This window comes from Hydra vulgaris, chromosome 03 (assembly GCF_038396675.1).
Source record: "Hydra vulgaris chromosome 03, alternate assembly HydraT2T_AEP".
Classification (NCBI taxonomy): Eukaryota; Metazoa; Cnidaria; class Hydrozoa; order Anthoathecata; family Hydridae; genus Hydra; species Hydra vulgaris.
Window position 1 is genome coordinate 57,131,772 of NC_088922.1, and position 27,164 is coordinate 57,158,935.

The 27,164-nt window shown below is 27.4% G+C and overlaps 2 protein-coding genes across 2 annotated transcripts; both read left to right on the forward strand.

The window, feature by feature from the left end:
* The first annotated feature begins 226 nt into the window (after positions 1-226).
* On the forward strand, positions 227-13,898 carry LOC136078790 (phospholipase DDHD2-like). The gene is given in 20 exon segments (XM_065794600.1): positions 227-245; positions 1,366-1,488; positions 1,653-1,849; positions 4,085-4,436; positions 4,726-4,842; positions 6,477-6,561; positions 9,024-9,126; positions 9,256-9,371; positions 9,457-9,524; positions 9,937-10,000; positions 10,092-10,221; positions 10,469-10,571; positions 11,320-11,327; positions 11,408-11,625; positions 11,856-11,925; positions 12,142-12,153; positions 12,245-12,335; positions 12,410-12,585; positions 12,697-12,836; positions 13,648-13,898. Coding segments are annotated over 20 exon segments (2,244 nt in total). The 3' UTR covers positions 13,700-13,898.
* Positions 13,899-17,809: 3,911 nt separating this feature from the next.
* Positions 17,810-18,898, forward strand: LOC136078791 (GPI mannosyltransferase 2-like). The gene is made up of 2 exons (XM_065794601.1): positions 17,810-18,077; positions 18,408-18,898. Exons 1-2 carry the CDS (start codon positions 17,810-17,812, stop codon positions 18,842-18,844), a joined length of 705 nt encoding a protein of 234 aa, XP_065650673.1. The 3' UTR covers positions 18,845-18,898.
* Positions 18,899-27,164: the final 8,266 nt, after the last annotated feature.

Here is a 27,164-nt window from a genome sequence, read left to right on the forward strand (position 1 = left end):
TGTTAAAAGCAATGGAGAGTTAAATCCTTGGCAGGTTTGTTTATTTATTTTGAATTATTTACATTTAGCTAATCAATTAGTAAACTTTATAACTAATTATTTTAATAACTAATATTATTTAATGTAATAACTATTGAATAATTTTAAAGTAACTTTCGAAATTTAATTTTTCTGCAGTTGAAAAAATTAAGAAAAAATGCAGCAGAAATTACTATTATGAAAAAAAATGGACTTAACTGGAAATGGTCACTACCAGCAGCGCAACTTTTTTTTCCCCAGTCTGAAATAGTCGATTTTATTGAGGAACCAAAGAAAATTTCGAAAAGAGGAATTTTTTCAGTTCCCGAACTTTTTTACTAAATTTTTTAAAACGTTTATTTAATCATTTTTGTTTACTTTATACCTAAACTGTTTTGTTTACTTGGTACCTATACTTGTTTAGTTTGTACCTATATTTTATTTTCTGTATTAGAGAACTTTGTTACTAAATCTTTTTTTGTCACTTTATTTTTATGAATTTATTTTCTTTGCCTAAATATTGTTGTTTTTATTGTTGTTTTGCTTCCTTACTCCCTTTTTACAGGGTTGGGCCAAAGTTCCCCTAACACACAGGGCGACTTTGGTCCACCATTTAAACCACCCAAAAGATAATTTAGGTAAATAATTTTCAAATGGGAGACAGATAGTTCTAACTGTCCTTTCTATGTACTTCTAATAGTACTTAGTGTTTGAGGAAATAACTTTTGTGGCTTTCATGCAATAGACATTAAGGTGCAAAATAGGCCGAAGCCACCCAATTTTACGGTACACAAAATTAATAAAAAAACAACATACAAAATGTTATAAAAATAAAAATATATAATCATTTCATATAAACATTATTTTTTTACATTTCATTGCATAAAAGCTATAGTTTTTGTACTAAAATTAAAAAATATTTACAAAAGTAAGACCTGGTACATAAATAAGTCAACCTGGGACTCAAATTTGAAAATAAAGTACTTCAAAAATAGGTCAACCTGCTATTAAGTTAAAGCAAAATAAAGTTTCGCTTGTTTGAGGTGGACCTACTTTTAAAGAATTTTATAAAAATAGTATAAGGAACCACTATAATAGAAAATGGACTTAATCACATACTAAATAATAGATAATTAAACTTAAGTTGGGCTTAAATTATTCCCAAATAATAACCACAGCACATAATAAACACTGATTTATGGTGTTTTTTTTTTATCTAAAGGAGGGTTTAAAGGACCCTTATGTACGTATACATATAAATTTATAATTTGTATTAATTTTCTTATGCTATTGTTGTGCAACAAAATATGTGTCGATTTATTATTAAATATTGTTTTTTGAATATAGGATCTTTACAATCTGATTTGTCACCTTCAAAGTTACCTAAATGTAGCAATGCTTTTTCATCAACAACAGTTACTACAGATTCTCAAAATGTGTCAAGTCATCTTTTTGGCGTGAATCAGGCAAGTTCAGACACAAACCTATAATTAATCAAAATCTCTCTAACCCAATAAACAAAAAAAATTCTGATCCAATAATGATTGAATCTACAGGAAGCATTTCTTATTTTTCTCCAGTTGTATTTTAATAAATCTTGGATACCATTTTCATTTTATGATTCAAAAATCTAGAGGAGGTTTTCTTCCAACAAATAACAAATAAGATTGTTACTACAGATGGTGGGCGTTTTGATTTTGATATATCTACTCTTCATTGCATTGCAATAGACTGGACTGAAGTAAAATGTGAGGTTCGAAGATGCTCATGGTTTTATAAATAAGAGGGCCAGTTAATTCCTTACAATACACATATTTCTAATATTTTAGAGGTTAGTTTCTTTATGTTTTTTACAAAAGGTACACATAAACACTTTTTTATGTATATTATTTACAGGCCTTGTTATGAGATTTTGTTGCGTAATGGAAAAGCGTAATGCAAATAAATGTAACTTTACTCAATAAAAATATTTACATCGTTAAAAGTTTAAAGTACTTTATTGTGATTAAATTTAAAACTACATTAATAATTGATATTAGTCTTAATCTTTATGAAATATCTTTAAGTTAAACATTATTGTTAAAAAAAAATTATAAATAAAATTTAAATTTTGTTTAAAATAAAAGACATTTCCTTTTTCTAAATCCTTATACTTATTAAAACTTTTTTTTTCTTTAAACTGTTCTTTTTATGGTTAGTAATTTTTTAAATCAGGGAACAATTGTTTATGGTTATATTTCTTAATAGGATTTAAATGTCCTTAATAAAGTTTTTTAAACGCTTTACACAACTATACAATTAGGTTGGGTTTTTCCCTTTTTAAAAAAAAATCCGCGCTACCTAAAACATTTCAGTTCAACTAGCTTTTGACAAAATAAAAATTGTAATTGAATGTAGATTTTTTTTTCTGCTTCAACTTTTCTGCTTTTTTTTTTTATTTCCATTAAAATATTTTGTTTTTATTTACCGTGAAACCTAATGTATTTTTGCTATTTCCTACTAAATAAAAAAAAAAAAAAAAAAAAAAAAATTATAGCATTTTTGGTTTTAAGATATTATTAGCAGAACTTGTTTTTAATAAATATCAGTGTATTTTTGAAATTTACATATCTTATATTTATAGCACAAGTATAAGTTCTGTTTTTAAAATATAATATTAATGTAACATAAATTGGGCTTTTAAAGAGTTTACTTCGTGTCATTTGTATTCGGTTGTAAAAGTTTGGTTTGTTTTATAAAAAAAATAATGAAATTCTTCTACATAAAATTTAATGGTAATAGGAAAATTCAAATATAACATTTATAACTCGAGTTTGAAAGAACTTTTTTGTATTGACGTCATTTATTAACTACAAAAGCGCATTAATTAGACCAGTATTTTTAAAATTGTCGAGCCAGACATTTAGGAAAAAAAAATGGCGTTAAAATTTATTAAATTACTCACTCTAACGATCAAAAAATAAATAAAAAACTATTTTTAACAATTCGACTTTAACAAAATCTTTGCATACTACTTATAAACTAGTTAATCATTTTTAATCGTCGTTCAGTCTATGATCAATTCAAAAAATTAATGGTGAAGAAAAAACTTTTGTTAAAATGTAATTTCAAAACTGATATGTAAAACAATGTTATATGTAATACGAACATTTTAAAATAACTTGAATTAAATTTAGTAAATTTTTTTTTTACTTTAACATAGTTTAAAAATTTTAGCAGTAAAAAAATTGTAAAACTAAAGTAATGATAAAGTAATAAACTAAAAATGTAAAATGTTTTTAAAATTTTAAAAGAAATTTAATAAATTTAGTAAAATAAATTTTTATTTAGTTATATTTAATAATAAATTTAATTTAAATTTAATAAAATAGATTAAAAATATTTAAAAAAAAAAAAAAAGTAATTATTTAACTGTTTTTTTATCTAATAAAAAAAATATTCCGCAGATGTTTTTTAAAACAATTAATTACAGCTTGTTTCCCGCATAATCAGTTCTAATAAAAGGCGTTTAAATAAACTAATTGAAAAAAGTTTTAGCGTAACATAAATTGCGAAATGCGTACGTGAAATCATAAATACGTACATAAAATTCAAATAGCGTAATGCTTCTTAACAAGGCCTGTATTTACATATATACAATACAAAATAAATGCATAAAGTATTTTTGTAATTATGTATCTTTTTCTGTAACAAGAAAGACAGAATTAAGGTGCACATTTCAACATCTAGCAATTACATGTAAATGCATTAGCACATATATTAGAACTTATAATAATATATATTAAGGCTTCTCAAACAGGATCCCAGTTGTGAATCATCATCCTATTATAATGGGATTTAAATGAAATTTCCTGGGAATCCTGGTAATTTTTTTTTTTTATTTTTAAAGTCATTAAAAATATCACTTAAAATTTGTGAACTATTTGTTGTTTTTTTACCTCTTGAAATGAATTTCGGAAAAAATTTAGAAGATTAAGCAGGAAGGAGCACCAACTTTGTTATGCACACAGGCTACATTTGGAAGTTTGTGATGTTCTCTACAATAAAATAATGATTTCAAATTTAGTGTAATGAATCTCTAAGCCAGAGTTTTGATAAAAATAACAGTGAAGATGGTGAAACTAAAGAAATTTATTTTACAAATTTAATGGATTTACAGTCAAGCCGAAACAACAATTTATTTTGGTTAAGAGACATTAAGCTTATTGATGAATTATTAGACAACACAAGTATTGCACAAACAATTCAAAAGGTCAAGAGAATTGTACCAATGTTTTGTAAATCACCACTCAAAAATGAAATTTTACAAAAATACATAAAAGCTAGATACAATAAAGAACTCAAGGAAATACTGGATGTAAAGACAAGGCAGAATTCCCTTCTTGCAATGTTGAAACGATTTATTGCATTAAAAACATGTATATTTAAGTATTGATGGATTTTAAACAACAAAATTAACAATATTTCTGAGGAGTATTTAGTGGTGCAAACTATAATAACAGCGTTACAACCAATAAAACTCAAAGTTGAAAGACTCGGCCAATTCAATGCATCCTACTTGACTCAGAGGGTGTATTAGTGTTTATATTTGATGTTTTGCGCAACAAAAAAATTGTTTTTTATGTTTATTATCGATCAAATTAAAAAAATGAATCAGTCCTTCAAACTACGGCTTTAAAAATTTTTTTTTTAAGCTATTTGTTGAAGGTATTGATGGCAGTGGTACTTGCGCTGATTTTAAAGAATTAGAATGCTGTAATAATGGGACTGAAATGTCATTTATGGTCAAACCAAATTTATCGACTACATCTGAAATAACACTTTGTGAAAAATTGGATGCTGCCTTACCTGTTGCCTAATCCTGGGATTTCCCCGGATCTCAGGAAATAAGAGATTTTTGTTTCAGAATCCTAGGTATTGAGTTTTTACAGGAAATAAGAAGCCTTTATTTAGTTAAGTTAACTATTCGGAATCTGAAACCATAATCTTGAGTTTTATCAGTGTTTTTGTTCTCTAGCAGCTTTGTTGTTCTCTAGCAGCTTTGGAATCAAAACCACAGACCACTCTTTTATGGATTCCAAACTTGCACGTTTTCTGTTTCTTAAATCAAGTCAGTAAATCAAAGCTGTTGTCTTGTAAACAAGTGTTGAATAAATGATCATATTTTGTCATTGAGTTTTATTATTTTTATCTCCTCTTTAACTCCTTTTTTTAATTTTTTCATTTCTTGATGGTAGCATGTTATAAAATTACTTGTTAGCAAAACTAATTAACGTCTAAAATGAGAACGTAAATCTTTTCTAGCGTGTTGATTTTGTATTGGTGATGTAGATTTTAATCATTTTTACTAAGTTCAATAATTTTTTAAAGGGAGTAAATATTTAGAGGCTGCTACCTTTGCTGCTGATGACTGCGCAAATTGTCATCAACAAGGAATGCAAAATTGCACTCTTTATTGACGATTTAAAGGTGGATTTCTGTTAACAAGTTGTATTTCTTGTTGGTGTCTTTTAATACTGCAATCTGCACTAACTTTTTAAAGAGGGTCAGTAGTTTTAACTACAGAGAAATCTAAAATTTTACTTTGAAAAATATTTCAATGGATTTTTGTTGCAAAATATATATAATTAGATTAAAACTTGTTAAGTTATTTTTAATAATTTAATTTTTTTTTAAAAAACTGCAAGTAAATTATTGAAAAAATGCTATAACTACAATATTTTCAATATATATATTTATGACAAAGTGGAATTATTAGTCAAGTTGAAATTTTGAAATTTTCAAAATTTTAAACGATGGTATTAATTTTTTTTTTTTTTTTTTTTGTGATATGCAAATTAAGAAATTCAAAATTTCTTTACATAAAAGTTTTAAGTTTTCTAAATTTAACAAATCTAATAATATTTTCACAATAACTTGTATTTTGTTACAAGACATTAATCATATCATTGCATCTTAAAATTATAATAAAATAGTAATAACAGTTCTGTGAATAATAATTTTTGATATAATAGATTTCATATTCTGATGCATATTTACTTTATGATGCATACTTATTTTATAAAATATTGTGGCAACAGATATTTAAACTTTATCTAAAGGCGCGAATTGGCATTATAACTTTTATTATAATTAATTGAAAAATTATATGTTATTATGCATAATTATGCATAGGAATTAAAATTCCTAAATTAACATTTAAGGAATTAAAAGGCGATATATTATACATTTTAAGTAAGAGGTTAAAGTTTTTTATAATTTTATTTTGAAGTGCTGTTGTGATGTGACAGTAGTAAATCTGGCAATAGTAATGTTCTTGTAGTAAATGTAGTAGTAGACTAGTAAGTGTACATAATATATTAGTGCATTTCTTGCAAAAAATAATTTATAGACTAGAATACTATTATTATAAAAACAAAAAGTTTTTTATAAATTTTTTTTTTGTTGATATTTTTAAGGTGAGACAAAAAAAGTTGATCATTTAGTATTTGTTGTTCATGGTATTGATCCTGTTGCTGGTTTGAAAATGCGTTCTATCGTTGAGTGTGGTAAAGTTTCAATATTTTATTAATTTTGAAATGCAAAATCGGCTTGGATTTGACTTTTACTCATGGGTTTACTAATAATGAAAATGCAGCTCGTCGAGTTGAGTTTACTCCAGTTTAATGGCATTCTTGTTTAAGAAATGACCTACATTGAGTAGATTGGTTAAAAATTATAATTTAATTAAAATTTTAATTGATGAATTGATTAGCATTATAGAACATTAGAAAAATTAATATACATAGTAAAACAGCATTCAAGCTATCTTTAGTTGTTAGGCCATCTTTTATTGTAAGGTGGGTCAAGCATACGAGGGATGTTTGACCTACCTTACAGTAAAAGATCGCCTAATAACCAACATTAGCTTGAATGCTATTTTACCATGTTGAAAAAAAATGTTTGAAATATGTTGTGAGAAAATATTTTCTATGTGTTGTCAGAGAACGTTTTCTTCGTTTTTTCAGACCATTATTCAAAAAAAAAAAAATGTTTATTTTAATAACTCATACCTTGTTTTGCTTGTTGTTTCAGACCATTACTCCAAACAAAAAAAATGTACATTTCAATAACTCAAGTTCTTGTTTTCTTCAATGTTATAGACCATAATCCCTCCTCCTCCCCCTCCCCCTTCCCCCAACAAAAAAAAGTGCTTGAACTTAACTTGAGTGATAAAATTGAAGGAGGATCCAAAGATCCTCTTTAAGTATGTGAATAGCCAAAAAAAATTTAAAACAATTATTACAGATTTGAAAATAATCAACGGTGACACTAACAAATCCAATAGAAAGTGTTGAAAGTGGTCATTCAACAAAAAAGTAGATTATGAACTGCCAGTGTCTATAAAACAAACTAAAGCTATTTGTCAATATTTGCAAGTAACTCGAAATTTGGTTTAAGACAAGCTTAGATCTATCAGTTGACAAAACTGTTGATTTATATAATGTAAGCGCAAATATGATAAAAGACTTTGCTGACAGCACAGTTTAAACTTAACTTGTACTGCTTAACAATACTGGTAAGTGCAATTGTTTAGAAGTTGCTAGTAAATGATTGTCGCCCAGAAATATGAAAAAAAAACCAAGGTGAGCAAAAAATCTTTTTTATGTCCGCAGTTTCAAAAAATCATGCTGGTTAATTATGTATCTTTGTGGTTGAAGGTGCTGAGTAGCATCGTTCAAGAATTTGTTTTAGGTCCATACCTTTTTATGTTTTCCTAAACAAGGTAGTTGATATGGTTAACTACCCATGTGAATTATTGTTGATGACACCATTAACACACAGTTAAGTTATCAATTAACTTCACAAAAACTTTAAAGTGATATTAACTGCATAGCTGAGTTAAAATTATGCCTGACTTAAAATGACATATTAATTCAGCATATGAGACCAATATAGTCAACCATGTTCTGGCATGTTAGCTTGCACATTTACCACACAATTACTTAACATTTCATACACAATGTTTGTACAACTTCAACTGGAATTTAAATTATAGCTAACAATCCATTATTAGGAATAAGTATTAATAAAATTGAGGAAGTACAAAGACAACTTACCCATTTAATACTATTTTACCACCATATGTCATACAAAGCTTGTCTGAGTCTATTAAACTTAAGTTTCTTAGAATATTATTGAATTACTACAGGCATATAAAATGTTAACAATACAGACTCTGTCATAGAGTGAGCCTCATGTCCTTTATGTCTATATATTAAATTCAATTAAAACTAGAGGACATAATGTGAGCCAACGCATCAGGTTTTTACAAATCAAGTAGTTTAACATTGAAATACATTGAATGTTGTTGTTCAGTGAGTTATTCATGTCAGACTATTCAACCCACAATGAAGGATTAAAAATCAAAATTTTATTCAAATTAATCATATATTAACAAGTTCTTTTTTTCTAAGTCCTTTAAAAAATGTTTTTTGAAAAACTCTAACATTTAGAAACAGTTATGCTAACCAGTATCTATAGATAATTTAGCTTGGGTTTCTTAGAAATTTTTTATGTAGAAGATTGTTTTAAAAACAAGTTTAAAAAGTTAAACAGACAAAATAAAAAATTGTTACATTCCCCCCTGTAAATTTTCTGAGTCAATTAAATATTTTCTTAAAGCTTGAATCAAATAATCATTTTTGGTTACGAGTTATTCATTGATCTTATAAATAACAAGAGAAATAAAAATGGTTGAACGTTTTCAATTCATTTTGTTTGTTGAAAATAATTTTTTTTAAATATTGAACTTTATTTTTTTTTATAGAAAACAATATTAATTTATAATTTGAAAGTTTTCTAAATATTAAAATCTTCAATAGTTCTATATTTGATAAATTATAGATTGTTTTTGTTTTATAATATCAAAAAAAAGGCTGATTTTGTTAACAAGCATCACATATATATGATAATTTAATTTGTATGTTAGTATAATTTTTTAAAGTTATAATTTTTTATTATAGCCAATTAAAGAAGCTCTCTATACCAAGTATAAGCAAATTACGTAACTTTACAAATAAAACTTTAACAGATAAATTGTTTTATACAAGTCCTATGTACTGTCTGGTAAGTTATTCTGTTTTTATAACTACTGTTTATTTGTTTTTTTGTTTCTCATTTAAAAAATGTTTTAAATGTTTAAAAAAAGATACGTGAATATTAGAAATTGCTATATCAAAATTTAAATATTTTTAGACAAAATGTGACACAATAATCAATGAGATGAATTGCTTATATGAATTATTTTCATCTCGAACACCTATATTTAATGGAAATATTTGTGTTGCTGGTCATAGCTTAGGTCTACTATCGTTATAGTTATTTATATAGATTAATTATGTAGGTTTAAGTTATTGACATTTACTATATTTATTAAAATTTAAAAATATTTCATAGGAAGCTATATTTTATTCACATAATTGAAATATTAATGTCATACATGTTAATAATTATATCTCATGCATGTGAATAATTATATGTTATGTTCGAAAATAATTATGTATCATGTATGCAGGCATGGTTTTAAAGTGTTATGCAGCTTGCAGTTTATGTACGCGTTAAGCTATAAAATGTACCCCTAAACGATTTCGGTTAAGCAACTTTTATCATTTTTTAACTTTTAAATTAGTCTATATTAAGGAATAACGGTTATGTAAAAAGCTTGTTACAAAAGTTTCACTGACAAATACATTTTTACAAATGAAATAAATTCAGATGTAGTAAAAAACAAAGAAAGCTAACCTTTGTATCAGAGTATACAGTAAAAGCAAGCAAATTTGTTAATTTTTTGATAAATACAAACAAAAAAATCAATATTCTAAGTAAATAAAAACTTTTTTAAAACCTTATCGCTGCTTCTTTAGAACTTCAATTTAGTACCAGTTAATCATCTACCTGATGAAGATGGCAATTGTAATTTTGAAGTACAATCCCAAGTCAGGTATCATCTTAATTGTAGAAAATTTTGTTACCAGTTTTTTTAATGAAATAAAATGAAATTATATAAATTACATTTTAAATTTTGTTTATAGATCTATTGTACCTCCAATAACTCAGTATACTGAAAAAAAGTTTCGATCTGTTAATGAAATTCTTATTCAACTTAATTTGTTGCATCTAGAATATATATTTATTAAGGAGCAGATGGATACAGAAACTCTTGTAAACTTTTTTTTTTATTATTATTAATTTTTTATTTTTCGATTTATTTCTTTTATTATTATTGTTATCATCGTCATTGTCATAATCATCATCATCATCATCATCATCATCATCATCATCATCATCATCATCATCATCATCATCATCGTCATCATCATCATCATCATCATCATCATCATCATCATCATCATCATCATCATCATCATCATCATCATCATCATCATCATTATCATCACTGTTTGTTTAGCTTTTATGCACAGACTCTGATTTAAAAGATCTTGGTGTTCAATTTGGTCCTCGAAAAAAGTTAATGTTGTACCTTAAAGACATGACAAATGGTCACCAGATATGTCAAATTATTAACATTCTAAATTTATTTTACTTATAAATGCAAAAGTATACTGCAACCAGTCTAGACTGGCTCCTTAGAGTCTCTCAGCTAGAAACTGAAGGGGGTTTCTTAAAAAAAGTTTTTATGCGTATAAACTAACTTTATTTTGGAATTTGGAGCCTTGGGTTTTTGTTAGTTGTTGACCTACAATATAGTAAGTTTCTGTCTATATAAAACGTTCTTTGAGTTTGAAAAAACTTGAAGAACATTTTATTAAGACCTTAAAATAATTAAGGAAACATAAAATCGTTAATTTTAATGTTGCTTAAAAAATATGAATTTTTGAGACAACATTAAAATTAGGGAATTTATGCCTTCAAAATAGGGATTCATTTAGCCTTCTAACATTTAATTTTAGCATAAATACGTCATGAAGTTTATTTTAAAGTTTTATAGTTAAATTTTTAATTTTTTTTTTATTAAATGATGACTTGACTTATTTTCTTTAAAGTTTAAATATCAAAAAATAAAAAAAGTGTAGTATATTATTAAAAAAAGTTTTTAATAATATACTACACTTTTAAAAAGAATGCCTTTCGTGGATCAATGTTAAATTTGTTTTTTGTTGTTTTTCTTTTTGTTCTTTGGATTTTCAGTAAAAAACAAAAGATTTTTAAATTGTTTTTAACTGTTTTTTCTTTTCTTTTTTAATCTTTTAAACTGTTTTTAATTTTTGAAATGATACATTTTTTAACAATTTTTCGAAGTTCCAAAAGTTTTTTTTAACTGTATCTACCTCCTTAAGGCCGTGGGATACACACAGGAGGCTACTCATTTTTATGATATTGTACATAGGAAACAAGCACCACAAAGTTTGAAACAGTTCAAATGTTAAATTGTGGAACTCAGACACCTGTAAGAACAAATAAGAACAACAAGGAAAGTTTACAAATGGCATATCAAAAGGGTACAGTTGGAACTGGTCAACCATTGGTTGAGTCCTCAAAGTTAGAATTTATAACTGACAGTCTCTTTGCATTGGGTTCACCATTAGGATTATTTTTAACATGCAGGTTAAATTTTTTTAGATTTAATTTATTGAATAAAAATAGTTTTACCGTTAATTTTTTTGTATTATCTCATGTTGATATTCGTCAATCTCAGGTGATACCAGTTTGCTAGTTTGCAATAACCTCTTTTGGTGAGTATCCTACTGACCAAAAGACGTTTTATAAAGAATTAACTAATGAAAGAAAGTATCAAGCTGATATTACAAAAAATAGAATAATAATTTAATTTTCAGAGGGGTGAACTCTATTGGTCAAAATTACAAGCTGCCAACTTGCAATCATTTTCTCAATATTTTTCATCCGGTAAATATTTTCATTGTTTTTATAATAATCTGATTTTTCGTAAAAAATATAAACTAATAAGTGGTTGAATTGTTAAGAAAAAAATAAAACTTTGTTTTAGATGTAATGTACTTTAATTATCATTATGTATGAATAAAATAGTTTTGAATGTAATATACTTTTATTATCATTATGTATTTCACTCAAATTTAAATCTTTATATATGGTCATATGAAGTTTGATCCTGTTGTAAGAACTTAGTTTCTGCTTTTATTACCTTTTTTGTGTTTGTTTGTGTAAGTTATAGTGATGCAAATACATTATTAAATACATTTTTTAGGTTTATCGTTTGGAGCCATTAATAAATGAAAATATTGATTTACCTCCAGTGCTCATGCCTCACCATAAAGGAAGAAAAAGAATTCATTTAGGTGCATTTTGCATAACAGTTAGGTTATTTATTCTTTGCTCTTTTTTTAAATTTGTGTTTTAATTGATTTTTTAGAAAATAAAGAGAACTTAGCTCGTGTTGGGGTCAATCTAAAAACCGGACTTCTGGACCCTGTATATGGTACATGGTCCTCTATTAATGAATTTGCTCGTGCTCATACCTCTCAATACCAACAACAACAACAACAGCAACAAAGTCAAATGGTTTCTCAAGATGATTTGAGCAGTGTCGTCTATGAATGTAAGAGTTTGATTAATAGTATTATTTAAATATCTCTTTATTTTGTGTTTCTTTTTTATTTGTTTTTATTAATTTAGTTTTTTTAAATCCAGCTCATGAAGATGAAGCAATTAAAAAAATAGAAATCTTTTAATTTTGGTTTGATCAATGGTGGTAAACGTGTCGATAATGCTCTTCAAGAACGTCCTTTAGAGATGTTAAACGAATACCTGTTTGTATTAAGCAGCCATGCTTGCTATTGGTTATAATTTTATATATATATATATATATAAATATTTATTCTATATTTATATATATATATATATATTTTATATTTATATATATGTATGTATATATGTATGTATGTATGTATGTATGTATGTACGTATGTATGTATGTATGTATGTATGTATGTATGTATGTATGTATGTATGTATGTATGTATGTATGTATGTATGTATGTATGTATGTATGTATGTATGTATGTATGTATGTATGTATGTATGTATGTATGTATGTATGTATGTATGTATGTATGTATGTATGTATGTATGTATGTATGTATGTATGTATGTACGTATGTATGTATGTATGTATGTATGTATGTATGTATGTATGTATGTATGTATGTATGTATGTATGTATGTATGTATGTCTGTATGTATGTATGTATGTATGTATGTATGTATGTATGTATGTATGTATGTATGTATGTATTTATGTATGTATGTATGTATGTATGTATGTATGTATGTATGTATGTATGTATGTATGTATGTATGTATGTATATATATATGCATACATACATACATACATACATTCATATATATACATACATACATACATACATATATATACATACATACATACATACATACATACATACATACATATGTATACATACATACATACATACATACACATATATATATATATATATATATATATATATATATATATACATATATATATATATATATATATATATATATATATATATATATATATATATATATATATATATATATATATATAAAAATTTATATATTTATATATATATATATATAAATAGGACTTCAGAAGATACAGCTTTACTTCTTCTCAATCATATTTATAGCATGTAATTAAACACGTGTTTTTTAAAAACATAGAAAACAAAGGTTTATTGAGAAAGTCAGTTAAATAATGAAGAAACTAAAGGTTTTACGAAGTTATCTTTATAGTTTCGTTTTTTAGATTTTGTTTATTTTTTTGCGAAGTTTTTACTGTTCAAAGTCATATATTTCGTTTACCGTCATTTAATCGTAATACTGTTTACAGTGATTCATCCGTTTTTCTTTTGCCTTCTTTCGTTTATCAATCGTTTACTTTTATTCATATACTTGTTGTTTAATGTGTTTTTATATTGCTAACTTATGTTGTATCTGCTTGTTATTTACCAACGTTCATTTGTTTGTCATTAATCGACGTTTATTATAGTTTACTGAAAATGTCAATGAACGTCGTTTATCTGTTTGCGGTTGACTTACAATGCACTATTTTATAATAAAAGTTTTTATTAAACTGTTCTAAATTAGACGAAAATTTTGCTTTATTTGTCAGTTATTTTTTAAATCAGTTTAATCAACATTGACACCCTAATAAATAAAATGTTAAAAAAATATTATTTGTGGCAAATGTTGTATTTATAAGCCTCCCAAACAAATATTCTGAAGTAGAAAAAATGCACAATTTTTTCAGTAATTTCATACTATCGTTATTAAAGAATTTAGATGTAATTTATTTGAAAGTCACATTAAATGAAATGATGTTATAATTGGTTATGAAATTTAATGCTAAAGTAATGTTTTGTATGTTTATACACACACATAAACCATCTGTACTCCATAATGTATGTTTATCAATAACACAGACCTGCAAAATAGAGTCATAACTTCCTCTCTGGAATTTGATAGCTGATTCTAGGGTATTTTGGTGCGCTGATTACGAATATGTACTTAGTTTTTTCTCTATCACCTCAAGAAGGTGATAGAGAAAAAACTAAGTACATATTCTGTTTTTTTGCTATTTTCTATATGTGCCTTTTTTTTCAAAAAAGGCACAGATAGAAAATAGCAAAAAAACAGAAGATTTCACATAAAAAAATATATATTTAAAACAGAACATTATTTTTAACTTAAAAAACTACTAAAATATAATAACAACTTAACACTAGTCTAAATAACATTTAAATTTCATTTGTGGAACCTAGTCCTTTTCTCCTGGAAGCTTCGGTTGTGCGATTTTCGCTTAAATTTCCGGTTTGGATCGTCGCGCTTCAATAACCAACAATAGTCCGCCATCATGTTGGTATTCCATCTTCCTTGATACCGGACTTCAAGCTCTTTCAAATCTTGGTGAAATCTTTCGCTTTGTTCTTCGCTAACGGCTCCTAGATTTTCTGAGAAGTAATCAATATGAGAATTTAAGAAATGAAGTTTAATGCTCATATTACAACCCATTACACCCAAATTGGAAATCAATTTGGCCACTATTTCTTTATAGTCGGAGCTTTTATTGTTCCCCAAAAATTTTGTCACCACTTCCTTAAATGACTGCCATGCTTGCAACTCGATATCATTAAGTTTTTCATCAAACTTTTCATCCGACATTAATTTCCTAATATCAGGGCCGACAAAAATTCCTTCTTTTATCTTAGCTTTTGATAAAGATGGAAAAACTGAATGCAGATATTTGAAGCCTTCCCCCTCTTTTTTTAAAGCCTTCACAAATTGCTTCATTATACCCAATTTGATGTGCAATGGTGGCAATAAAACTTTTTCTCTGGGAACCAAACTCTGTTTAAGTACGTTTTTGAATCCTGGGGTTAGTTCAGTTCTCGGAGTCCATTCCTTTTTGGTTCAATGATGTTGTTAATCCCGGCTATCCCACTCGCAAAGAAAGCACGGGTATTTTGTATAACCACCTTGTTGGCCTAGTAGCATGCTTATGATTTTCAAATCTCCACACAACATCCAACCGTGTTGCTCATAAGCTATATTAGTCAAAAGCTTTTCCAAATTTTCATAACATTCTTTTAAATGGACAGAATGTGCAACAGGTAACGAGGCATATGTATTCCTATTATGCAATAGAACTGCTTTCAAACTTCTTTTTGAGGAGTCAATAAACAATCTCCACTCGTTAGGATCGTATTCAATGTCGTACATTTTCTTCAAGCCTGGAATATCTTTACAGAACACTAAATCTTCATCTTCAGCGAAGAATGGAAGAAAATCTTTTTCTCTGTGACGGTACCATGAAAATGAAGTACCAGGTGCCAGCATATTTCTTTCTTTTAATCGTGATCCGAGGAGTTCCGCTGCATCTTTGGGAAGATTCAAATCTTTTGTCAAGTCGTTTAAATTTGACTGTGAAAAGAGCTGACAAGCGTCAGAATCTCCATGAAATTCAGAATCAGATTGGTGTACATCCTTTTCCTCTATATCACAGTCAGAATTTTCAATTTGTAAAGCTGGAACCGGGGGCTGCACCATTTTTGAATCGCCAAATATTGCAGGCGTAACTGATGACACGTTTGGATAGTTTATGTCCCTTTTATTTTTTGAATTGTATCCAGTTATGTCACAACAACAAAAGTAGCAATCTTTAATATGGTCGTTAGGCTCTCTCCATAGAACAGGCGAAACAATTTTGAAGCTATTTTTTTGTCCTTTTGACCACTTGCGAAGTTCTAATAAACAAGTCGTACAAATTTTATGAGGTGCCCAAGTTTTGTCTTGGTTACTTAAAACGAGTCCAAAATAACTTTTTTAAATATTTTTTACAAAATCTGTAATACTGTTTCGTTGTTTTATCACCATAAATTTCCCGCAAATATAACAGAAACAATTAGGAGAGTTTAAACAACTTCGCAATGTCATTTTAAAGTTTATGTTGCAAGATGCGCACTTCAACTGTTAAATTTCTAAATCAGTGCGGGTACTTATACAAAAATCCTTTGCTTTATCTTAATTACACCCTTTTCTAATAATATTTACAACAATTAGTTAATATTACCAAATCATTATGTAATAATGAGCTCATTACTAAGTTAAGCCAAAATGACCCGTTTTTGACATGTTTAATGCGAATTACTAATACTTATTATGTAGTCATTAACAAGTTACTAATTGGCGTTAATTTCTATGTTCCCTTACACTAAATATATGAAATAAAATTTGAGCTGAAGTAAATTAATAACATTTTAGACATTTCAAAAGGTAGGCGCTCAAACATTTTAAAGCAAAATCTTAAATATTCCATATCAAAAAATCCTGACGTGATTGATTTTTTTAATTATTTTTCTCGTAATCAGCACATCAGAAACTATAAAAAACGTTAATCAGATTTTAAAGAGGAAAACTATTGCAGGCCTGTGTAATACCATAATGTATGTTTATATAATTTACCATAATGTATGTTTATATATATATATATATATATATATATATATATATATATATATATATATATATTCATCAGGAAGAATTCTTCCTGATGAACCTACTGATGGTGAAACACAATGTTGAAGAAAGCAAAAATTAGATAAGTGTTTTTGCTAATTTATTATTGCTCTATTCTTTAAGAACTTTGAGCACTCTTATTGTAGAATACAGTAACATAATTTATGCATATATATATATATATATATATATATATATATATATATATATATATATATATATATATATATATATATATATATATATGTATATATATATATAAACATATATGTATATATATGTAAAAATATATATATGTATATATATATATATATATATATATATATATATGTATATATATATATATATTATATATATATATATATTATATATATTATATATATATATATATTATATATATATATATATATATATATATATATATATATATATATATATATATATATATATATATATATATATATTTCCAGGCGTAAGTTTTAGTAAGTATAACACCAAGTGTTTAGTAAGTATAACACTAAGTGTTAGTGTTTGTCAATATTTGATCGAATTAGCATGAAGTTCACTTTTTAATCAGATAATGTAGATTTGTATAAAATAGGTGGTTGAAAATATGATTTTTTTTAATTAAATATTTGTTTTTTAGAATAATGCAAGCCTTAAAATGTGTAACAGTATTTGAAATCAATTGATTGTTGAAAATATATTTATGGTACCACTCAAAGCCACATGTTGCGCTTTGCACTTAAAAGTTTGATTCAGCTTGCTGCTGTATTAAGGTTGATACTTTTTATTGTGCAAGTCATTTTCGATGCTTGCTTTAAAGATTTTGATACCTCAACCAATCAGATTACTTTATTTGAAGCGAATATTAATAAGAGCCAATCAAATATCGGTAGAGAAATCTTTAACAGTGTAAAGAAATGGGATTCAGTATATTTCACTTATATTTCTATACATGGTTATGAGTATGAACAGATATTTGCTTTCTATCCTGGCTTTCACTATTGCTGAATTTATTTTCAAGATTAACCGCTGGATTATTTACATGCGAGTACTTAACAACTTGTATCACCAGTTTTTTCAAGAATTCTTTTTTTTTTGTTGTATCCACATACTATCTTTATCAATTAACAGACAGGGATATTTGGTAAAAAAATGGCTGCAGTTTCAAGTTTTTTGTTTATTATAAATTCTGCTTATGTTTTTATGATTTTATCGTATAGCGAGTCACTGTTTTCATGTTTGCAATTCATTTTGCTGTACTACCTCGAAAGGAATCGTTTTTTAAGTGCATGTACTTTCATATGTTTATCAATTATAACTTGATCGAACGGTATTCTAAATATAGCATTTTTAACGCATTTCTTTTTAAAAAGAAACGCCAAGACTCTGATTTGCCAGTTTTCAAATAAGCCAGCTTTATTAATATTTTTTTTACAACCAAATAATTTGTTACTAACTCTCATAAATTGTTTAAGGTTTGTTTTACCACTGTGTTTTTATTTAAGTGGACCTGCTATCGTTTTTGCTATACATGTATTTTGGGTGTATGATAATTATTGTCATTACAATCATGTGGTAAGTTCTTCTTCTCATTGGTGTTATAATAAAATTCCATTATCTTATTCCTACGTTCAACAAAAATATTGGAATGTTGGCTTACTTAAGTATTTCGACACGAAACAAATACCAAACTTCTTACTAGCTTTTCCAGTAATTCTTATTGTAGTAATAGGATTAAAAAAGTTCGCATCGCTTTAAAATTCTTATCTCGCTATAAAATCACTAGGGTTAATAGACACAGAAAATTCACATGTAGAAGGAAAATCGCTAAAAAATCCATCCATAAAATCCAATCCATATATAAAATTACAATTGTTATATTACATTGTAATTTCTATCCTTGGACGTAAGTTAAAATATGATAAATATATTTTATAAATAATTATTCTAGGATGATTTCAAAATTTAGCCGTTAGTCATCTATATTTAAATAGTAAACAATATATTTTTAGAATTTTTATTATGACTATTTTATCATTTGCACACCATATAAGATCATGGCACTATGCATCACTAAGAGGAAATAGGATTTTACTAATATTTCTTAAAGATTATTCCAATTGTAACATTTAAATAACAAGTAAATATCTTTTAATGGAATTAGGTTAGGAGTTCCTAATTAGAAAAAGATTATTTAAAAAAATTTTATTTTTGCTTTTTTAAGAGGGGAAATTATAAATTTTTTGAATTCCTTATGATAAAAATCAAGCTTCTGCATAATACATATTTATTTTCAACCTAGGGGCTGTCCATTAATTAGGTCAACAAAATAAAGGGTATGTGATAGGGGGGATCTGGGATTTTTTGAATTGGGAAGGGGGGGAGGTCAAAAAAAGTTGACGTCAACAACGTTACTTTTTTAAATAAATTTGGTTACTTCGTTACTTGTCATGCATACTATCCAAGAAAAAAGGTATCAAAACGAGACTATTACATGTCGGGACCAGATGGCCTGCCACTTGCAATCAAAGTTGCTCATTTAGAGAGAGATATTGGAGTTCTTATACAAAATGATCTTAAATGTAATGCTCAAGTCCCCTTACCAACGGTCAGAACCGCTAGAAAAAGTTTAAAACTGTGCTACAACCATTTATGAGATTAAGCATTGCAGCGAAGAGTTATGTTAGGTCTTACAACACTCGAAGAAAGAAGAATAAGAGGTGATTTAATTCTGATGTTCAAGTTCATGCATAAATTTGATGAAATAAACTTTTACGTCTTATTCTATCGTCCTTCGTCGTCAAAGTATGTTAAGCGTGGTCATAATCAAAGACTCGCACAGCAAAGAGTACTAAATTGCATGCCAAGGGAGAAATTCTTCACGAACAGTGTTGTGTTGCAGTGGAATACCCTGCCGCTTTGACGTATTATTCTATCGTCCTTCGTTGTCAAAGTATATTATGCGTGCTCATAATCAAAGACTTACACAGCAAAGAGTACTCAATTGCATGCCAAGAAAGAAATTCTTCACGAACAGTGTTGTGTTGCAGTGGAATACCCTGCCGCAAATAGTAATTGAAGCGAGTTCTGTCAACACTTTCAAAAATTGACTAGATGAACATTTAAATTGGTTAAATAAAATTTTTAAACGATAACTGGAAAGAAACTTTCTCCACATATGTTTCCAGTATTCTATTATGTTCTAAAAGTGCATTACTTGTTGTTGTAGTACTTAAGAGTGGTATTGTACAACGAGTTCAATTTATTAATATATTAAATAATATTATTATACAAATATGCGATAAACACAAAGAAGATTGTAGATCACAGCTAGAGTTGCTCGAGTCCGTTGTTGTTTGATAGGTTACTTCAAGAGAGCGAGACTTCAATAAACTCGCTATTTATACAAATTCCCAAGGGGAACATTAATTGTTATATACAAACAGCCAATCCAAATGATTTACGTTTATTACGATTTGATTAGCGCAACACTCCCGCCACCAACAGTAGTCACGAATAGCTGAATGTTACTTTCATCAACAAACGTAGTTTCGACAGAACTAACTTTATTTTCTTCCAGTAAACACAATTTGTTAACTGGGCGAGTCAAATACATAATTTTTCCAGCGGAGATACATCGTACATTTGCTGCACGCACTTGTCCGTCTGTTGACGGTAAAAGTTTTTCAACAATGCCTATTTTCCATAAACCACGAACCAATTTTGAATCTTGGATTGTCACTACATCGCCTTTATTTATAATATTTTTACTTCCGCTTTTGTTATAACTTTTATAAAATTCGCGAAGCTCTGTTAAATATTCATTGCGCCACCTATTCCAAAAATGTTCTAAAATAGAGTTTCTATATACAACGCGCTTTTTTATGTCCATATTTACATAACTGTTTTTTATTAATAATGTTTCTGAACTTATTCTTTTGCCAAACACGAGATGATTTGGAGATAAAGGTTCGTCTCCCGGTTCTTCATACGAAAACGTTAACGGACGATTATTCGTAACGACATCGATTTCTGCAAGAATTGTGAGTACTTCTTCGTAAGATAATCTTGCAGTTTTCAATATTTTTCTAAGAACTCTCTTAACTGAACGTACCATACGTTCAAAGAATCCTCCCCACCACGGAGCGGCTGCAACATTGAAGTGCCATAAAATGCCTCTTGAGGATGTAAATTGTTGTGTTTCATCGGCTGTAAAACACGATCCATTATCACTAATAATTTCGTAGGGTGCGCCAAATTTGCTAATGAGTCTTCGCAACCCTCGAATACACGCCAAAGCTGAACAACCAGGAACTAAATCTAAATGTATAAAACGTGTACTAGCACAAGAAGCTAAAAGTATCCAACACTTAAATATTTCTCTTTCAGAATATATATTTTTCACAAATAACGGTCCACAGTAATCAATTCCTGTGTACTTAAAAACATAATCATCGTTTACTCTACTTAAAGGTAACGGAGGAACATCAGGATAGGTATAAGTTTTACCTTCGTACCTTCGACACAAAAAACATTTTTAAATTAATTTTTGAATTAAATTTCTAACTTTTGGAATCCAAAATTCCAATCGTAATTGGTTTAGCGTTTCTTATACGCCGTTGTGCTTAACACTTTCATGACAATGTAAAATAATTAATTCAGTAAAAAGACTTTCCTTTGGAGGATATATTAATTTATTTTGATCAAAGGAAGGCCAAACATCTGGAGTATAAAGAAATTTGGGTCCATTAAACCATAACTGATTATTAATTATATTTTCAATACTAGAACCTCGTGATATAATATCCGCAGGATTACGGTATGTTTCGACGAAACCCCAAAAGGAAAAGTCAAATAAATCACTAATTTTTTCAAGATGGTTTTGAATGAATGTTTCATAAATTTTATTAGAATTTTTTATCCAATGTAAGCAAATATAAGAATCTGAAAATAATTTAATTTTAGAAATAAGAATAATTGATGAGAATTCCTTAACTACTTTTGAAATAAGTGTTGCAAGCAGTAAGCAACTTTTTAATTCTAATCGAGGTATTGTGCATTAACTCAGCAAGGCTATTCTAGATTTTGAAGTAACAAGGGAGGAACACTGTTCGTTCTCATTAAAAATACATCTTAAATATATACAACACCCAAATGCTTTTAAACTAGCATCACTAAAACCATAAAGTTCAAATCGCGTGCAACTTGCACTCGATTTCGAAAAAAAATAACATCTAGGTACACAAATCGACTGTACAGAACCTAAATCCTTATAAATATCTTGCCATACTTTTAATAAATCTTTATTAATTTTACAATCCCATCCTATTTTAGATATACAAATTTGCTGAAATAAAATTTTTAAACGAACAATTACTGGGTTTATTAGTCCCAAGGGATCGAAAAAACTTGCTGTAAAACTAAGCACGTCTCTGTTTGTTGGAAAAGGGACGGCAATCTTAAATAAATCAAAAAATGAAAAAATAAATAAATCTAACTTCTTGTTCCATGTTAAACCTAACACTTTAGTAAAATTTTGACTCCGAAAATTCGTTTCATTTTTTAACTTATCCAATTCGACCGAATTAGATTCAAATTTTCTTAAATTATAACCAGCTTCACCTAGCCGGAACGACATTTTTTATAAAAATTAAAACATTCAATTACAGAATCAGAGCAAAAACTTAAATCGTCAACGTGAATAGAATTTAGTAATCGACTTACAAATATTGGATCAGAACTTAAATAACGTTCCGCGTGTTTAATTAAAGTTGCTGAAGGAAGAAAAGGAGAAGAAGCGACTCCAAATAAGACACGACATAATCTATATGTTACTAATTGATGATTTTTTAAATTTTTTATATCTAAATTATTAATATTTTCATACCATAAAAATCGTATGAAATCGCGATGTTTCTCAGATATTGAAATATTCAAAAAAGCTTTTTCAATATCTGCAATAAATGCTATCTTATTTACACGAAAACGTATCAAAACTCCATTTAGTAGAGTTGTTAAAGAAGGACCTGAATGTTAACAATCATTTAGCGAGGGACCTGAGCTTGTCGCACTCGCATCAAATACAATGCGCAACTTAGTTGTAACTTTATCTTCTCTTATAACTGGTCTATGAGGTAAATAATGAACAAGTCCGACCTTAGATTTATTACTTAAAACTTGCTCTACCGTTCCATTGAATAATTGTTCTTTTATAATATCATTATATGAATCAAATAATTTTGCATCTTTTAAAAACTTTTTCTCTAATGATTTGAATCTTTTTAAACATAAACTATAATTATCGCATAAAAAAGGATGATTCTCCTTAAAGGGTAGTTCTACAGTATACCTATTATTTTCAAATTTAATGCTTTTGCGAAAATGTTCGACAACTATATTGTCGCTAATATTATCTTCGCTTTTATTCCAAATAGTTGAAAACTTATCTTTCAAAAACGTTTTATCATTATATAATTCTGCTTCGACTTTTAAAACATGCGAAGACAGTACAGAACAATCTACTTTATTATTATTCTTAACCGTTATAGGACCACTGACTAAGTATCCTACCTTAGATTTTATTGCAATTGGGCCTTCAAACCCTCTTATTATCTTATTTTCAATTATTGACCAATAGTAATCGGCACCTATAAAAATATCAACTTCTAAATATTCATTATCTCTATGATAATCTGCTAATTTTAAGTATTTTAAATGCTTATAATTTTTACACGCAGTTTCTATATACTGGCCATTTAACGGAGAACAAATTTCTTTTACAAAACATATAATTTCAATATCAACTCCGTTATTACCTTGAACATAAACTTTAACCCTATCTAAAATTTCATTTGTATTATTATTTCCAAAAGTTTTGATATTAATTTCTTTAGAATCTTTTGTTTTTAAATTTAATTATTTACATAATGAAGGCGTAATGTAACTTAATTGGGAACAGTTATCAAAGAGAAGACGGCAATAATTAAATCGGGACTTATTATTTTTGACTTTTACCCAGGCTGTCTGGAGTAAAACACGTTGATTAATTTTAGAAGAAACATCAGCAACAGCTGTTAACTGTCCTGTTTTAGAGTTATTATCAAATTTATTATTCTCTTTAAAAAATCACAAATAGATATATGGTGAGGCTTGTCACACTTAAAACATCGAAAGTTTGATCTGCAATTTTTACTCGAGTGACTTTCGCGTAGGCAACGAAAGCAACATCTTTTTTCGATTAAAATATTTTTCCTAGCTAAAACATCAGTCACTAAGTTACAATGATGAGATTTATGATTTTTTAAACAGTAAACACATGTAATTAAATTTGTAGAAAAATTTTTATTACGGAAATTATTTTGCCTAAAATTCTGGTTAAACTTGTTACTAAACCGATTATCTGTCCCGTTAGCGTATAAAGTATTTGCAGTTATGGGATTTCTAAAATTTTCATAATTACTACGCGTATTTTCTCTGGCACTTATTTCATTTTTTAATATTTCTAAAACGTTAAATATATTCCAAGCTTGACTTCCGTTTAATTCTCTATTTATAATTAAATTTAATTCCTCTGGTAATTTTTCTAATAAGATAGGAATTAAAATTGATCCATACATATTTTCATTTACTGATAAATTTTCTAAACTCCGAATTTGTATTTCTATTGTATCAAACATTTTTCTTAATTCGCTTATATTTCTAACATCCTTAATTTTTTCTAGTGATAACAATTTTTTCATATGAATTGAAATTAATAATTGCTTATTGGAAAATCTATTTTTTAATATATTTAATGCTACTGAATAGTTTTCATTAGATAAGGTTAATCCTGTAATTGCAGATAACGCCTGACCTTTAACTAAATTTCTAAGATAAGTCATTTTTTGTATATCAGACAATTCCATATTCTTATTTATAGCGCAATCAAAATTTTCATAAAAGGTTTGCCAATTTTCTTTTTTACCGTCAAAGATTTCTAATTTAAGAGCGGGAAGCTTAACTGTCTTGCTAATAAACTTATTTGAACTTATATTATCTACATTATTTTTATTAATAAAATTTTCTATACTTAAAATAGATCGCTTATAAAAAATGGTAAACTCTGTACTCGTAATTTCTTCTTGTTCTAACTCCTCATCCACCTCAATCAACGATGATATATCGCAATCAAACTGTGTAATTTTCAAATACTTATCGATGGCTGTATTTTTCAGACTCGTCAACTCATTCAAGCAACCCTCGTGCAAACCACCAACCATAAGATTGTTAGCTTGCTCGAAAACTCGCCTGACTGAATTGACGGCCACCGTTCGTCCTCTACGTTTATTAGCAAGATTAAACATAATAAGATTAAGAAAAGAAATAAATAACTATATTATATATATAAATGGTATATGGCTTTAATTACAACTGTATGGACTTTTCAAATTGAGACCTCGACGAATGAATCAATAAAACCTCGTATCAACAAAATGTCCTGTCAAATTGAACCCTCGTAGCAAATATAATAATAAATAATAATATAACCTTTGACCTCGACTTTATATATTAACTTAATAACTTTGTGTACAATTATACTTAATAAATGAATCTTATGAGTTCAATTCTCAATAATATCTTAAATAATTTTTAGTATCTTAATTAAATTTCTTAATCGACAAATGAAATAGATATTTCAAAACAACAATAAATGCAGTTATCACTTAAATAACTATAATAAGGAATAACAATTTGTAGTTAACGATCGACAAACGATCTAAAAGTTGAAACTTAATTGTAAATAAATCTTAATGTATATCTTTAATAGAAATTCTCATAAACAAATAATAAATTCACTTAGCTGATTAATTGATCACAACTTTTTCTTTATATATCGCTTCTTTAATTTTGTCTTTTAGTCTCTCTCGTGGACTTCAGGACTTCAAAATATTCTCTTCGTATTCTCCGTGGGCTCCATGGTATAATACTTAAGAATGGTATTGTACAACGAGTTCAATTTATTAATATATTAAATAATATTATTATACAAATATGCGATAAACACAAAGAAGATTGTAGATCACAGCTAGAGTTGCTCGAGTTCGTTGTTGTTTGATAGGTTACTTCAAGAGAGCGAGACTTCAATAAACTCGCTATTTATACAAATTCCCAAGGGGAGCATTAATTGTTATATACAAACAGCCAATCCAAATGATTTACGTTTATTACGGTTTGATTAGCGCAACACTTGTGTCGCAAATGTGCACAAGCATCTTAAGACTGTTAGTATAGAGCTGCCTAATGCAGCACATCTTTGTTGGTAATTTAAGCATAGCGAACATTCATGATTTTTCAAAAGTCTATAAATTTGTTACGCAGAGTTGTAAATATTTTAAATTATTGACAACTTAAATAAAATAAACCAAACTTAAAAAAAAGAAAATTAGGCAGCGTTTGTAGTCTTGTGTTACATACTCACCCAACCTTCAGTATTTTAATGACATTTTCTATATTCTACTTTTTTTAAACCGTATTGTGTTTTAAAAATACCTGACACATACAGAACTAAATGAGCACACGCGAGTTGTTTATTCGTAACATTATTTTTTCAAAGTTTGTGTTTGTTGGCCTGATGTAAAAACAAAAAAGGATTTATGTAAGTACTTAGTCTACATTACATTATTTAAATGTTTATATCAGAATCGGCAACCTGCTGCTCGCAAGCAGGTTGCCGACCCTGGTATAAACATTTGATGCTAAAATTTCAATTTTATAATGCGACTCTTCAGCTCCATGCACAAATACTATTATAATATTGAAAACAAGATGTTTGTAGCTCTTTAAAAACTGGAAATTTTTCATAAATTATAAACTTTGGGTCTTCCCAAAAATTGCTAACCCCTTTTTTATATAAATTATAAAATGCATTATTTTGTTATGCTAGACTCTATTAGAATTAGTTTTCAATGTGGAATTGGATTAGGTTTAAAGTTAAAGTAAGGAGGATTGGCACATTTACGTTTTGCGACTCGGCACTGCACATAAATTATAATAAAAATATTATGATAATTATTTAACATTATCAAGAAGTACGTTTGTT

Excerpts from the sequence above, each read along its gene's own strand:
- LOC136078791 (XM_065794601.1), top strand. The coding sequence starts at position 17,810 with ATGTTGCGCTTTGCACTTAAAAGTTTGATTCAGCTTGCTGCTGTATTA. Across the intron at positions 18,078-18,407 it reads GATATTTGCTTTCTATCCTG|GATCGAACGGTATTCTAAAT; the intron begins GCTTTCACTATT and ends CAATTATAACTT.